At 36.7% G+C, this 17729-nt stretch overlaps 1 protein-coding gene across 15 annotated transcripts in view; it reads left to right on the top strand.

The window, feature by feature from the left end:
* The window catches only part of SYNE1 (spectrin repeat containing nuclear envelope protein 1), a 449297-nt gene that overhangs the window by 73154 nt on the left and 358414 nt on the right, over positions 1–17729 (top strand). For all 15 annotated transcript variants that reach the window (XM_049113743.1, XM_035708408.2, XM_049113741.1 and 12 more), the window contains exon 3: positions 11880–11941. In XM_049113743.1, the coding sequence (XP_048969700.1) occupies positions 11880–11941 (62 nt within the window). The remainder of the gene's footprint in view (positions 1–11879; positions 11942–17729) is intronic.

Here is a 17729-nt window from a genome sequence, read left to right as displayed (position 1 = left end):
TCTTTTTCCTCAAACTCACTCCTCTGATAGCTATTGATCTTCTCTTCCATCCTCCCCAGTTAATCTATGCTTAATCATATGGAGAATAATTTTGGGTGTCCTTGTTCCTTATCACTCTTTTCTACTTTACTTATCTGATCAGAGCATCAAAGGCCCAGGAAGTGGACCCAACCAAGTATGCTGAGAAACCTATTGTAGAAGACAGAGTGATGGGGAAGGAAAAGGAAGATTACTTGTGTGTTTGTCATACAATTAAATGTGTTCGTTTTAGTTAGCCATCACCTGTGTAACAAACCACACCAAACTTAAAGATAATCATTTTATGGATTTATGGATTGGTTTACTGGTTCACAGTTAAATATGGATGTCCTTATTTCCTAAGGACATATATATAAGACAATGTGCTAGGCAGTGATTTAGTCTCTATGTATATAATGATGGGGAGAGTTCTTGCCTTGAGGAATTTGTAATCATGAATGTATGGGAGTGTCAGAGAGAAGAGATAAGAGATGTATCAATCTTGAATCCTTAGGTCTCAATTTTTTGGTTTCATCTGGGATGAGTTTATCTGCAGGGTTGGCTGAATAAGGTCCAAAATGACCTCATCCATGTGTCTGGCAGTTGGCTCTGGCTCATTTCTCCACATGGACTCTTGTCCTCCCATATAGACTGCTTTCTTTACATGCTAGTTTTATTTTTTATTTTTTTTTATATTCTTTTTTTTTTTAATTTTTATTTATTTATGATAGTCACACACAGAGAGAGAGAGAGAGAGAGAGAGGCAGAGACACAGGCAGAGGGAGAAGCAGGCTCCATGCACCGGGAGCCCGACGTGGGATTCGATCCCGAGTCTCCAGGATCGCGCCCTGGGCCAAAGGCAGGCGCTAAACCGCTGCGCCACCCAGGGATCCCCTACATGCTAGTTTTAAGACAGAAATATAAGACAGCTAAAACAGAAAGTACAAGACTTCTTAAGGCCTAGAATCAGATGGCATAAAGTCATTTCTGCTGTGTTATTGATCAAAGCAAGGATAATACAAGATCATATTCAAGGAGAGGAGAAATCAATTCTACCCTTTGATGAGAGAAAGAACAAAGTCACCTTGGAAAAGAGGATGCATATTGGGACCAGAGAATTTTGTGGCCACAGTTTAAAATCTGTCCTTTTGTCACTATTATTTATATTCTTTTACATCAAAATACATTCACTTCCTCTCAAGAGTTTGAAAATCTCATCCATTAATGTCAACAAGCTCCAAATCCAGTGTTATGTGATCTGCATCTGGTCCACATACAAATGAGACTCCTCAAGTATAATTCTTCTCAATCCCCAGGCCTATAACTAAAAAGAGAAGGGGCTACACCCTATTCATCCAATATGCAATGATGAGACCAGGGGCCAGGACCATTGCAGTAGATGTCTCTGTACAAAGAATGGAAAAGAGATAACAGTCATGGTCTGAAATTTTGAAATCCAGCTAGGGACATGTGGCTAGTCTCTTTAATCAGGGGGCCAGTGACATTCCCTGTTTTTTTGCTAAGAAGTAGTTCATGTTTATGGCTGATAGTCTTCTTACCCTTCTTCCTAGTCATATAAAGTTGTGGTTCCCAAGTATTGTCTTCATTTTGAACTGTCCTGTCCCTTTAGTGCAAGGTGGTGGTGTTTTTGCTTAACAGATTTGTTGACTTGAGACACCTGAGTGGATCAGTTGGTTGAGCATCTGACTCGATTTTGGCTCCGGTCATTATCTCAGGGTCATGAGGTTGAGCCCCACATTGAGCTCTGAGCTCAGCATGGAGTCTGCTTATTCCTTTCCCTCCCCCAGCTTGCTCACTCTCAATCTCTCTGTCTCTGTCTCTGTCTCTGTCTCTCTCAAATAAATAGTCTTTTATAGATTGGTGACTTCCTGAAAATCTGCTTGGAGTTCACACTGTGCCACTCAAACCCAAAATTTATTTTTTTTATTAAAGATTTATTTATTTATTTATTTTTGAGAGAGAGAGAGAGAGAATGTTCATACACAAGCAGGAGGAGGGACAGAAGGTGAGGGAGAGAATCTCAAGGAGACTCCCCACTGAGAATGGACCCATTGTGAGGCTCGATCTCATGACCCTGAGCTCGTGACCTGAGATGAAATCAAGAGACCAATGCTTAACCAACTGAGGCACCAAAGCGCCCCTCAAATCCAAAATTTAAAAAAATTTTGGACTACATGTAAGGCTGCTATGGGCAGTGCCCTTAACGTTTTTAGAAGCTGGTTTGTCTAGCTGAAAAGGTCAAGTAGGCACTACCTTAAATCTTTCTGAGTTCTTAACAGTGGGTCTTATAGTCAACACTGTTGCTTTATTGTTAACCTGAAGCTACTTTCTACTTTGCAAATATTTTTTTCAGGAAATACTGGGAATGACAAAGCATCATATTTTCTAATCTAACACAGGAACCAAAAAGTGCCTTCTTTGGTTCATCTTTCTCTCCTCCAGTTCCTCATAGAAAGGCAGTTGATGCTTTCAGATTTCTGCAGGGAAACCTCTCTAGCCAAATACACAAGTTCAAGTTACTGCATACAGAATATGTAATAGATAAAATATATGTGGCTCTCCTTCCAATCTCTGATGGCGGTGGGCTGCTGTCCTTTCAGTCTCTACTAACAGTCTCTGTGTCCTTCCAGCCTCCTTCCCATCTGGTCCCAGAGCCAATACCACATGTTTTAGATTTTTGCTAATGAAGCACTATATTCCCAGTAGCAGTTTCTGTTTCATTTAGTCTTTGCTAAGCTACCACCGAAATTTAGTGGCTTAAAGCAGTAACACATTACGATTTCTCATGTTCTTGTGGGTGGGCTGGGTGTTTCCTCTGTTGGCTTGCCTGAGCTCATTTACATGGATGCATTCAGCTAGAGGATTAGTAGGACTAGTAGGTCCACTGACTTGGATGTCTGGCAATTGGTGCTGGCTGTCACTTGGGGTACTTCAGTTCTCTTCAACGTGACTTTTTCCCTCTAGGAAGCTAGATCAACTTCCTTGTGTGTGGTCTCAGGGTAGAGCTCTAAGAAACCAAAATGGACCCTTAAGGTTTCTCAAGTCCCAGCCTCAGAAGTCATATAAAATCATATCAGCCACATTATTGGTCAAAGCAATCTCAAAGCCAATCTAGATTCAATGGGTGGGGAAATCCACTCTAGGTGTTGCTTTTTTTTTTTTTTTAATATTTCATTTATTTATTCATGAGAGACAGAGAGAGAGAGAAGCAGAGACACAGGCAGAGGGAGAAGCAGGCTCCCTTCAAGGAGCCTCTAATGTGGGACTCCATCGCGGGACTCCGGGATCACACCCTGAGCCAAAGGCAGACCGTCAACCTCTGAGCCACCCAGGCATCCCTCCACTCTAGGTGTTGATAGGAGGCAGTGAAATCAGATTGCAAAGGGTTTGATGCTCAGGATAAAAGGAATTTGTGTACATATTTTGTAATTAGGCACAACCTGGTTTTGTACATTTTGTTTTCATTTATGTTTAACTTACAAATCTAAACATTGGGTAATTATAAACTCTATTTCATTATGTTGAAATAGCCAACATTGGGCGGACCCAGATGGCTCAGCAGTTTAGCGCCACCTTCAGCCCAGGGTCTCGTCCTGGAGACCCGGGATTCAGTCCCATGTCAGGCTCCCTGCATGGAGCCTGCTTCTCCGGAGCTCTGTCTGTGTCTCTGCCTCTCTCTGTCTCTCATTAATAAATAAATAAAATCTTAAAAAAAGAAGAAGAAGAAGAAGAAGAAGAAGAAGAAGAAGAAGAAGAAGAAGAAATAGCCAACATACCATAAACTCTACCTATGTATGACAGAGTTAGTGATGATTTTAGCAATTGTAGATCTACAATTGGGACCATAAAATTCTAATCCCAAAACCAGTAATTTGATTGAGGCCATCTTATTCGGGCTGTTATTTAGTTAGTACATTGCATTAACTAATACATTAGTGATTTCATTGTCACTCTGTTTTTGTTGTCTTTTCCTTCGTAGCCATGTCATTTATTGCGCCAAAAAGCTCAATCTACTTTCTACTTTAAAATTTCTTTCCAGGGATCCCTGGGTGGCGCAGCGGTTTGGCGCCTGCCTTTGGCCCAGGGCGCGATCCTGGACACCTGGGATCGAATCCCACATCAGGCTCCCGGTGCATGGAGCCTGCTTCTCCCTCTGCCTGTGTCTCTGCCTCTCTCTCTCTATGTGACTATCATAAATAAATAAATAAATAAATAAATAAATAAATAAATAAAATTTCTTCCCTAAATAAATAAATAAATAAATAAATAAATAAAATAAAATTTCTTTCCAACTTTTTACTGAGGGGAATTTATCTGCATCAGAAATAATGAAAACAACTTTATTAGATATAGTTAGGAAATTATGACTTAAATTTTTTATTTTAAATTAGCATTTATATATTTCAGGTAACTCAAATCTATAAGACTTTTATTTAAGCCATCATTGTCATTAAAGCACCTAAAGAATAAAATGATAATCTGCAAAAAAACAAAAAGTTGATCATAACCTATTACAAGCTATCAATGTATCAATGTATGATACACTAATATTTTTGTAAAAGACAGCAATTTCAGACTTAACAATTTTAATTACCTGTTTAAACAGTCTTCCTTGTTGGTTGTTTTTATATTGACATGACATTGATTAAGGATGGATACATCCAGGAGTTCAGTATTTTGATCTTCATGATTGTTCATGACTCTGTTAAAAATATACATCTTTATGTGCATATCCATTTATGAAATCCTCTCTCAGAAATAAGTTCTTATAGACGATTTGTTAAATGTATTGAAATATGCCAACTTCAATATCGTTAGTATTTTTAAAAATACCATCTGTTAGGGGGCTCCTGGGTAGGGCTCAATTGGTTAAGCATCTGCTTTGGCTCAGGTCATGATCCTGGGGTCTCAGGATCAAGCCCTGAGGAATGAGCTCTGAGTCTTGGGGCTCCCTGCTCACTGGGTAGTCGTCCCTCTTCCTTTGCCCCTCCCCCACCCTCATGCTTTCTCAGTTTTACATATTATATATGGTAAAATGAAAATACAGCTAACTAGTATGTTTGTAGACAGCAAAATTTTCATGATTGATTGCAAAGGCCCAAAATAACCCAGGCCACTTTTTACTATGGCCTCTTTGCTTGCGGGTATATGTATAAGTTACTTGGGACAAAGTATAGTGCAAAATCAGCAAGTCACTGTTACTATGACTCATCATGAAGAAAACTGACAAAGAAATAGAGAAACTGAATGTCAGAGCCAGCTCCCTTCATCTTTCACTTGTTTCTAAAGAGGGATAGTGCCTTGGAATATTGAAATTATTTGTTATAACAACATTATCCAGGGCCATACTTGTACTAAACAGCCTTCCTATGTAGGCCTCTTTTAAGGCCTAACAGCTTCTAACTCCTGAGGTCTGTCGGACCAACTACCTTTGAAACAGAACCAGTGATGGAGACCTCAGGGTGAAGGATTTAATTTCCACACTAGTTTCTTTTCTTCTTCACACAGTCTGGCCTTTTAATTTTTTTTTTTTTAATTTAAATTCAATTAGTCTGTGCCTCTCTGTGTCTCTCTGTCTCTCATGAATAAATAAATAAAATCTTAAAAAAATAAATTCAATTAGCCAACATATAGTACATCATTAGTTTCAGATGTAGCTTTCCATAATTCATCAGTTACAAATAATACCCAGTGCCTTTAGAAGGAAAACAAGATTCAAGTTTACAGAGGAGGAGAGTTTGAGTTGCCTCTGCCCAGTAATATGTGGATCAAAACCTGGCCTTAAGTCAGAGCCCCTTACAGGTTCTTATCTGTGGAGCACCCACCTCACCTCACCTTTGTGCTGATGCACTTATCTTACCTAGACATTTCATGATGCATATGCAGTGCATTTGGAGCCTGCTGCTTCTCTTTCTTTCCTTGGTTAGTGGCATCATTATTGCAGTTGCTTATGATAAAAGTCTAGAAAGCACTCCTAGCTCCTGTCTGTCTACTTCTGACAGTTATCTTGCAGCCATCTCCTGCACCTCGTCCCTCTTGGCATGTCCCCAGAACAGAATTCATCACTTTTAACATGCGTTCTGTTCGTGTATTCCCAAATATCCTCCTTGCTCCCAGCTTCTTCTTTCAGTTAAGCCTCTACATTGCCATTTCTGTGTCTCAGGTCTCATATGATCGTGTCTTTGGCTTATCCAAACTGTTGATGGCTCCCCTTTGTTCATAAGATAGAAATCAAACTCCATGGCATGCTATTCAAAGACTTTAATAACCTGATCATTACCTATTTTCTAGGCTTACTTCCTTGTTAACCTTTCTTAAACCCTCTCCACTTTATACTCCAGTCATAACATATTTTTACTGTCACTTTAATATATCATACCATGCTTTTAAAAGACTGCCTCTTTCTCCTAAAAAGTTTTCTACCTGCAAATCTCTACTTATCTGTAGATGTTTGATGTAATGGCACATCCTTTTTTAGCTTTTCTGAATCTTTCAGCCTGTTCTATTACCCTGTAAGAGAATTACTTGCTCTTGTATTTATATTCCCTCAACATCTTATCTTTCTCCAATTATAGTAGCTGACACATTGCTTTGAGCTATTATTTACATACTTGTCTCTTTCATTTATTACTAGTTCCTTAGAATAGGGACAGATTTTTAGTCTCCAGCACTTCCTTAGAAAATGCATCCATTAATTTCTTTATTAAGTATCTGTTATGCAATAATGAATAAGACAGTGATGTATAAGTCAGATGTGGTCCATGCCATCTCATCTAAAACTTAAATTCTAGTGGTAGAAATGAATAGGCATCTGAAAGATGATGGTGTTTTCAGTAAATTCTTGTTGGTTTGATGAGATATTTGGGAAATTAGACCAACAGCAATTCCTAATGAATTTGTTGTGGGGGATTGGGATAAGTAAAGACCCAAGGATGGCCTCCAACAGACTGGCTTAAGGACTAAATAGATTTTAGTTTGCATTAATAGAAATTAGAGAATAAGATTTAGAAACAATTAACTTCTTGTTCTCTGTAATTCCCAGAACTGGAGACCCAAGTTTACATGTGTGACTTAGACAAATTTCTTTGTGTTTACAAGTAACATGCCTGTTCAGCTAAATGGCTTAATGAATTACTCTTTTTACAGTTTAAGTGGAAATGTTTGCACACATACATATGGACACTTGGTAAGACCATATCATGCTGTTGTTCTGAAAAGTGTAAGATTGCTATAAGATTAACAGTTAAATACACTTAAATAATGCTTTCTGAAATAGAACTACATATTCCCAAGAACTATAAACCTGTATCAAGGAGGTTGGTAAGGTCAGTTCTTCATCAACAGCTTTATGGATGTTGTTTTAGTGCAATGTGGTAGACGTTCATTTCATGTTTTATGTTATTTCCATGATTTAAACATATTATGCTATTGATATCAGATTTAATTACCAAAACTTGGACTAAATTATTTTGATTTTTGTATGAAAAAAGTGAATATTTGCTGACATATTTTAGGAATTTTTCCTTATTTTGGGAATACAGTAGGTAAAATCAGAAAATATTTACTTAGAATTCAGTTGGCTATGTCTGATATATAAAAAGTAAATTGCTAGGATCCAATAAACTCTGCATTTGCGCTATATTGTAAAAGGAAACATGTAGAGAATTTGAAACTTAGATATATACAATGCATGCTCCAAAAAAACCCCCCATAATTTGAGCTTTCTAAAAAAAAATTTCTAATATGAGCTTTCTAACTTATAAACTCAGATTTACCATCAGATGAAACTGTTATAATAGCAGTATTGTTTCATTAAGGTGGGAGTAGTAAAAATATAACAACTTAAAATCAGGAAGTAATATCAATAGATTATTACCTAAATTTATGACTTGTACAACTAACACTATGCTAATTTAAGATTTTAAAACATTGATATCTTGTAACATTAATAAAATTATACATAATCTCAAAATGTTTAAAATTTTACATACACTCTAACTGTACGTGTAGTCTATTTTAAACTTAGAATTGGATTTTATATATTATAGAAGTTCTGAATTTCATCAAATCTAGTTTGCTTGATTAGTTAAGATTATTCTGCTGCTACATGACTTTATTTATAGAACCTAAAGATTCTAAGGTCAAACTCAAATTGATTTAACTATGAATTTATCATTTTAATATGATTAATATTTGATATGACTAATATAGTAATTTCTCTGCTATCCTTGGACAGCAGTATAACAATGTAAAAACCTGACATTTGGGGATCCCTGGGTGGCGCAGCGGTTTGGTGCCTGCCTTTGGCCCAGGGCGCGATCCTGGAGACCTGGGATCGAATCCCACGTCGGGCTCCCGGTGCATGGATCCTGCTTCTCCCTCTGCCTGTGTCTCTGCCTCTCTCTCTCTCTGTGTGACTATCGTAAATAAATAAATAATTTAAAAAAAAAAAAACCTGACATTTGGCTCTGCTACTAAGTAGCTTTGGTAAAAATGCTTAACTTCAATGTGCCTTGGTTTTCTTATTTGTAAAATGGCATTATAATAGTTCTTGCTTGAAGATTTGTTATAAGAATTAAATGAGTAGGCACCTGGGTGCCAGTGGTTGAGCATCTGCCTGTGGCTCAGTTTGTGATCCCAGGGTCCTGGGATCCAGTCCCACATCTGGCTCCCTGTGGAGAGCTTGCTTCTTCCTCTGCTTATGTCTCTGCCTTTCTCTGTGTCTCTCATGAATAAACAAATAAAATCTAAAGAATTAAATGAGTTAATAAGTATATATTACATATGATATATAATAATTGGCTTAATTAAAATATAATGAGATCTATACAGAGACATAGAGAGAAATATCAGTGCCTGGGTATACCTGAAACTAATATAACACTGTATGTTAATTATACTTGAATAAAAAGAAAAAAAAAAGAAGAGAATGGTTCAAAAGAATAAATAGTATGTGGATTTTGCTGGGTATATTTATGTAGGGAAAGAAGACGTTAATAATCTTGTTGAAGGGATGATTACATACATGTAGACTCATCCAGAGTACTTGCTTGCTGAATCATTTCAAACTGACAAATCAATAATTACTTTGATTTGCTAGGGAAAGAACACTACTAGAAATAATTAAATATACCTGGAACCAGAAGTTAAATTTGCATTATCACTTCCCATACTGCAAATAATTTTAAAAAATATTATGGGTCGTATTATGTTAGAGCACAGAATTTATATATTATAGGTGACAATAAGCTGCTTTTGTGCTAATTATTTCACTTAGCATTTGCCAAAACAATCACATTTTTAAAAACAGATTTTATTTACTTATTCATAACAGACACAGAGAGAAGCAGAGACTAGAGGGAAAAGCAGGCTCCCCATAGGGAGCCCATTGAGGAACTCCATCCTAGGACCCTGAGATCACACCCTGAGCAGAAGGCAGACACTCAACTGCTGAGCCACCCAGGCGGTCCAAAATAATCACATTTTTTATTCAATAAATTATTTCTAATTTTTTGCCTTTATATCCTTCCTTGGTTAAAAAACATACCAAATAGAGTGATATTTTTAAAATTTAAAGCAAAGCATGCCATTTTAGTATTTTAAAATTTACTTTCTCTAATTTCCAATAAATTATGTTTCTTTCTCTACAGTAAATTGTTATCTAATCCTCAATGTAACAGGCCATTCATATCATGAAAGGTCTAAAAATAAGTATTTTGGTTAGAGTCAGATGTATCAGGTAATTCAAAGGAAGATACATAATACAAAAAATTAATAAAGCAAATAAAATTATTAGAATTCAACTTTCAGCAAGTTTGGCAGGACATTGTCAGGTGTTCATTCAACTCCACTACCTTTTTTCTTTTTCCAGGAACACAGAGGGGCTCTGTTTCCAGCTTCTTTTGTAGTTCAATTTGAGATTTTACCTGGGTTTTCCAAAAAGATGTGGACAGAAGTCTTCTTTCAAACTCAGCCCTTCAAACATCCCATGTAATTCTTAAGTTATTTAAAAACAAAAAGAGAAAAAAAAATCTGTGTCTGATATATTAAAAATGTTGCCTATTATCATACTGGTGTGTTTTTGTATGTACTTGAAAGTTTAAAAGCACATGCTTAAACTACATTAGAAGTAACGGCATTCTGTAAATCCTGTGGACATATCCAAAAGCTCTCCAAATTAAAATGCTTTGTTATTAATTTTCTTCATTCCTTCACTGAACAGTATTTTTTTTTTGGTCATATTTGTAGATATTGGGAACAAAGTTACTGTCCTCATAGGGCTTATATTCTCAGGTAGTCAGATGTTTTCTGCTGAAGCCCAAGAGAGATCAGTTCCAGAGATACAGATCTGAGCACCATCCCTGAAAGGGTGAGGAGTTGAAATGATGTCTTATTCAACTGCATTCCTCACAACATCTGATCTAGTGTTTTACAAACAGTTGACGCTTGGTAGATATTTGTAGAATGAATAGAACTTACCCTTTCTTAAAAGGTGTTTAATGGGCCCCTTTCTCTCTGGCCTTCATATCTTTATGCCTCTAATTATAGCCTTCCTGGACCCTACCTCTTTTTCTCCCCTGATACTAGTTTTCTATTGTTTCATAAGAAATTACCACAAACTTAGCAATTTAATACAATTTTCCTGGGTAGCTCAGTGGGTTAAGCAACAGACTCTTGATTTCATGATCTCAGGGTTGTGAGATAGAGCCCTAGAGCCCCATGTTGGACTTCATGTTGGGTGTGGAGCCTGCTTAACATTCTCTCTTTTCTCTCTGCACTGCCCCGCACTCTTTCTCCCCCATCTCTAAAAAAAAAAAAAAAAACCCTGTACCCCCCCCCAAAAAAAAGTTTTCATTTGTTATCCTCAAACTTTTGTGGGTCAAGAGTCTTAGATGCATTCTCTGTTCAGTGTCACACAAGTCTGTAATTAAGCAGACAAGTTCACAATATCAGCTAGGTTGCATTTTTATCCAGAGGCTAAAATAGGGAAGAATGCACTTTCGAACTTATTTGGATTGTTAGCAGAGTTAATTTCCTTGTGGCTGTGTGACTGAGGGTCCCAGCTTCTTGTTGGCTTTTGGCCCAAGACCATCCCTTCACTAAAGGCAGCTCTCTCTTCCCTGCCACATGGCTCCATGGGCAGTTCACACCATGGCTATTTGCTTCTTCAAAGCCAGAAAGAGAATCTTTCACTCTGGTCAGCTAAGATGGAATCTAACATAAAATAACATATTTATAGGTATGACATGCCATCATTTTTGCTATATTCTATTGATTAGTAACAAGTCACAGGTACTGCCTGCAGTCTGCCTACACAAAGCTGTGGACTTCAAGTGGTGAAATCTTTGGAGGTCATATAGTCTGAGTAACATCCCTCTAGTGCCTCACATACACAACTCTATCTTATTACATTACTGTATAACCCTCTACTATACATAAGCCCTTGCTTGTCTATCTCTGCTTCTAGGTTTTTCATGGTGGAGATGTTGCCCTTTGTTTTCTGTCTATCTCTGCACATAATATAAAACTTGGCACTTAGCTGGTCTCAGTGAACTTTTTTCAAACAGCTTGATTGAGGTATGATTCTATAGTGAACTTTGAAAAAGAGAATGAAGGCAAACAGGGATAAAATATTGAAATATTTGAAGTATTTGCTGATAATGTTTAAAGGAATCATCAAATTGGAGTTGTACTGACACTTCCTTCGAGACAACAATTGACAAAATGGGTTAGAAAATAAAATAATATGATTACTTCTAGACTTTGTAACCCAATGTCTTTTAGGATGCAACTTAATGATATACTGTGTTACCTAACTAGACTCATTTTTTTTCTTCTAGATGAGCAAGAGATAGTACAAAAACGTACTTTTACAAAATGGATCAACTCTCATCTGGCCAAGGTAAAGGAAACTCCCTAGTGTTCTAGGTTTACTTATTTGGAGCCAATAAATCATTAAATGCCAAGTGTAAAAAAGGAACACTGCTGACACTCTTTTCACTAATACTAATCAATGATATAAATTTAGTTGTTGCCTATATGTGACATTTGCTAACATTGTTTTTGAGAAGAAATGAATGGATAGTTAGAATCAAGAGCAGTTACTTCATGTCAATTCTATGACATCTGATGAAATATTTTGTTCAACTATTTCTTCTGTACTAGTGTATATATCATATGAAAAGGAGAATTTGTGCTCAGTTTTTGTTTATACATTTGTTTCTATTTGGAACAGAAAGAAGCAAGGGGTGGTCTTTCTTGAGCAAGGAATTTAGTCTGAGCAGATGATGACAGTGTCTGGGCTCCCCTCTTAGGAACTTTGATGGCAAAGTAACCATGGTGGCAGGACACTGAAAAAACTAATCATTCAGACAGTATCCACACCAACATTAGGTTGTATCAGATGACTGTGTATTTGTACATTGTAATGACTTTGAACATAAATGCTACTATAAAACAAATTCCAGTATGGCTATATTACTATAAAACTAGTCTCGTAAATATGTAGATGAAAAAATATGTGAACCAAAAAAATATTTCATTTGTAAAAATAAATATAGACAATAGGACAAATGTCTGAATTCAGTTAATGGGTCCTTTTGCTGGGAGTAGTGTCTACAGTGTGTCAGGCATAATCCTAGGAGCAGTTTTTTTAAAAAGATTTTATTTATTTATCCATGAGACACAGAGAAAGAGGGAGAGAGGCAGAGACATAGGCAGAGGGAGAAGCAGGCTCCATGCAGGGAGCCCAACGTGGGACTTGATCCCGGGACTCCAGGATTACGCCCTGAGCTGAAGCCAGACACTTAACCCCTGAGCCACCCAGGTGTCCCCTACGAGCAGTTTTTGATCAGGGAATTCCCCAAAGCCTCTTTTATAGTTCAGAAGCAAATAAAGCATGGCAATTTACTACACTCACATTGTACAAATTAATTGCTTATTACATGTCTAAGCTGGGCTTTGGAGACAAGAAAATGTTGGAAAGCACTTTCCCAGACCCTGAGAAGCTCACAGTGCAGTAAAGACAGAAGACTAAATGATGTGTCTAGATAGAGGATAAATTGGGATTATCACTCCTATAATCTCTTTCCAAAAGCCCCTTGATGAGAAGGGAATTCTCTGCTATAGTGGTTGCCCCCAGAATCTGCCCTGTAAAAAGGCAGTAAATCCCCCTAGAGGCTCATTTTCTCTGATCTTGGCTGGTACCAGCTGGCCATTACTTTGCTACAGAATTGTCACCAATTGGGAAAGATTATTTTTTTCCAAAATGAAAAGTTGTTTTCTTCATATTGTTAAAAAGATTACTTGCTATTGTAAGTAATATTAATGACAAACCTCTTACACAGTGTAAAGAAAGTAGAAATGATTTTAAATCTCATGATACTGACATAGGCATCATTAACATGTTGATGTGCCTACACACAGACACACACTATTTCACAAAAATGGCTTTGTAGGATACTATTGTGTGTATGCTTCTGTTTCACTCAGTAAATATATCCATATTAATAGATACAGAAGAATGTAATAACTTTAATGGCTAAATAGTATTTTTGCATCAAGGGTATTATTTTGAAGAAACCCAGAAACTTACTACCTCCATAACTGCTCCATTATAGCCTTAATGTGATAGAGATTTTTTTTGTTTTGTTTGTTTGTTTTTTTTCTCTTATGTATTTTGATTTCTTTTTTTCTTGGATCATTGAAAACCAAAAACTGGAACAGAACAATGATACCTATAGTTCTCTCCCAAACTTATTTATACTGACATTGTAGTTAGTATCTTGCCAAACATAGCTAAAACCCTCAAATTTGTTTGAGAATATTTTCATTTCCTGATCGCTTATACTTGGAAAACATTTTAAAAATCAAATCTGACCCCATGGCCCTACCTTGGCAGAGTTTTTAGGATAGCTATAGAGTCAGTTTTTGTCTGCATTTGTCTTAGCAGCTAAGCACATGATTTCTTACTCATTTCTCTCTTTCCCATCTTTTGCCCAACTTTATCCCTTATTTGAGTTTTCATTTCCAGCCCTATCTTTCTCATTCTTCCTCCCACCCCTTCCCTATCCCTATACCATTTCTTTCTCCCACCCCAGCTCCTACTCTGTTACACCACTCAACCCCATTTCTGTCTCTATCTTAATATCCTCCTTCTCATCTTCGTCTATCTCTTTCTGCCTATATCCTATCCCTATAAAAACACATGCAACCTGCATATCCTGGGCTTCACAGTCTCATTGAGGTCATCTTTACATGTATGCCCAAATTGAAATGGAAACACACCCTTCCCCCTCCATTGAAGTGTGCTCACTTACTTCCAAGATGAGAATGATGATATTCCACTTGCAAAAAGAAAAGGTCAACTTCATATCTTTGATCTGGCCTCTGGACGAGGACATTGTGTCATTTTTTTAACTGCCTCCATTGGAAAACTTGTTCTCAGAGCCATTCTGTGATGCTTGAGTGTGCTTGGTTCCATCACTCTAGCACCTATGGACATGGACAACAGGCATGCATATGCACACATACATAGACACAGGTGTATGTGTACACCCAAAGTCAGCTGAGCTTCATGGAAGTATATGTTAGGCCTGGAGTATTACTAAGTTTCCTATGAAAGCTTCATGAATTTTTGGTCCTCAGCTCACAATCACTTATCAGCAATACCCAGGCTTTCATTCACAGGGAAGTCCCAAGTACTCAGGATAAAAACATTTTTCAACGGAAAAAATAATTCACCAATAAGCAACTTGATCTGTCTCAACATGTGTTTTTTTTATTACCCCCAGAGCTTTCTCAAACCAACATTTCCTTTTGCTTCTTGCTTATTAAATAACCAAGGCAGAGGTTTATCCTATAACTCAGGAATATTCTACCCCCAGGACGGAAACATAATTACTGTCAGCTTTGAAAGGATTGGGTACCCTTTAATTTGTTGGGTCAGATTGAATCTGGTTTGATGTGTTGTTTGTATGTCTGCTTGTTTACTTTGTCCAACAAATACTCAACAAATTTAGACCCTGTGTTAGTCAGCTTAGGCTGTTCTAACAAAATATGTCTACAGTAGACTGGGAGACTTAAAGAACAAACATTTATTCCTCATAGTTCTGAAAGCCTGAGAAATCCCAAGATCAAGGTGCTGTCCAAGTTGATTCCTGGTAAAATTAGGACCCTCCTGGCTGTGTCCTCACATGGCAGAGAGAGGGAATAAGAGAGAGAGAGAGAGAGAGAGAAAGGGAGGGAGGGAGGGAGGGAAAGGGAGAAGGAGAGGGAGAGGGAGGGGGGAGAGAGAGAGAGAGGGAGAGAAGAGAACTCTGTTTCTCTTCATCTTCTTATAAGGACACTAGTCTCATCATGCGGGCATCACCTCATGATCTCATGTACATCTAATAACTTCCCAAAGCTATCCTACTGGAGGGTTAAGACTTCACCAGGGATTTGGTAGACACATAAACATTCAGTCCATAACTGGCCCCAAATTCACTTTGAGATCTGGCTTGAAGCACATGAGAGTTTCTTCCAGATGTATAATATAAAGATTGGAACTCAATCCTGGCATGAGGACTTCATTTCATTGTCTGGTAATCCCTGTAATATATAGCTCTGTGCTTTGGGATCATTTCAGATCATCTCAGAACCAAACCACTTAAAAGAGTTAAAATGCATTTTATTCCTTGACTGTTTTCTCCCTATAATTTTCTGTTGACACCTATGAATAAAGGTAAGAAAATGACCCATGTCAAAATATTTGTTACACTAGTAATCATGATACTAGTCTTAATTCACTTATTTCTTATGCTACATAACATGCCAAGTTGTTTTATCTCTAAGAACAAGAAAGGAGAAAAGTGCTAAATTGGCAGGGAAAAAAAAGAGTTTCCATTTTTTTCTAGAATGTAAGTTGTAAATATTTGGCAGATCTCAGTTGTCTAAGAGCTTTTGCACAGTAGTCATGGGAATGTTTGTGGATTTAAACTGGAATGGTAAACCATTTCATCCTAAATTCCATGATAAAATCTTGCTACTACAGTGCCTTCTTTAAAATTTTTAAGGAAACTAAAAGAATAAAACTTTTATTTTAAAGGACAATTTAAAAGATTCATTATTTAGAAAGAAAATTTATATCTCTTTTCTCAAAATTTTCTTTGGAAATTGAGTATTTATAGAAATGGCATCAAAATTAGGTTGTGTCAGGTTTTAAAAGCTGAAATGTTGCAAAAACAAACAAAAAAGCTGGAATGTTGAATTGATAAATAGAAAAATTGATTTTTCTCTCCTAAGATCATTCAATCTTAGGTACATTAGGAGATGTTCAAAAGATTTTTCATGGAGATGAATTTGGGGAGGGCTTTTAATGGGAAAATTTTAATTTCATTCTTGGCTGCTTTCCTCAGTTGCAAATTGACAAACTATTTACTTCTAATTAAGTAAAATAATAAGCTCTTTTACTGATGGCATTCTATTCGATTGTATCAATTCTTTACAAATATTTTGACAGCCCTATGAAGAGATAGGGTGCAAATAAGAGCAATCTGTTTTCAAAAAAATACTTTTTTTAAGCAAAAATCTTACTGAAGCAGGAAAAAACCCCAAGAATCTTCTGTGTATATGTGTTTTGTGCCATTTTTAGTACACAGATGTAGATTTTTTCAAACTTGTCGATATAATTATCAGTTCTTTTTTTTATGTTTGCTCTGTTTTCAAATTGAAGTCCTTATGCTTCTGCAGATACATAAAACATTACAAATCACAAATTGTCAATATAATGTAATATAATTTTAACAAAAATTAATGGGTTACATTTATTTTATATACCTGATAGTTCTTTTCAGTAATGGGGTTTCATCAGACATGGACTCTATCATTTTCTTCCTTTTCAGGAAAATAACTGAATCTTTCTTTTCTGTTTACCCTATTATGGAAAGAAAGCCTTTTGATTTCTTGCAGAGGGCTCAGAAAGGGAGACATAACGTAAAGACTGCTAACTCTGGGAAACGAACTAGGGGTGGTAGAAGGGGAGGAGGGCGGGGGGTGGGAGTGATTGGGTGACGGGCACTGGGGGTTATTCTGTATGTTGGTAAATTGAACACCAATAAAAATAAAAAATAAAAATAAAAAAAGGAAAGAAAGCATTTGTTTTTTAATTAGACCAATATTTATTTCAAGTACTGTTTTTTCAAAGTTAGGTCCTGACACAGTTCTAGCATCTTATCACTAAAAATATTTTAAAATTGATTTATTGAACTTTTACCATGTGCCAGTTACTCTGCTTTAGCAACTTTGTCTTTTATTTAACCTTCACTACAAGAATCAAATATAAAGTATTATTTTCACCATTTTACAGATTATGATCCTGAAGCTTAGAATTAATTAATAAATTAAGGTCACATAACAAGTAGACGAAACCAGATTTCAATCCCAGGCCTCTTAAATTTGGGCATTAACCATCATGTTGTATATTCTCATGGTCCATTTGTTTCTATTTATGCAGCGGATACTTTTTAAGCACCTATAATGTGCTAGGGGTTGTAGACTCAGTGGTAAATAAACCAATTGTCCATGCCATCTTGGAACTGATATAGTCTCACAGAAGAGACAAACAATTAGAGCAAAGTGTGTGATGTGTATGGCATGAGAGGGGAAGTGCAACGTGTCAGGGAACACATGGCAAGCTCAACCAAACACAG

The sequence above is a fragment of the Canis lupus genome, chromosome 1 (genome assembly GCF_003254725.2).
Source record: "Canis lupus dingo isolate Sandy chromosome 1, ASM325472v2, whole genome shotgun sequence".
Lineage (NCBI taxonomy): Eukaryota > Metazoa > Chordata > Mammalia > Carnivora > Canidae > Canis > Canis lupus.
This window is presented reverse-complemented; position numbering and strand designations above follow the sequence as displayed.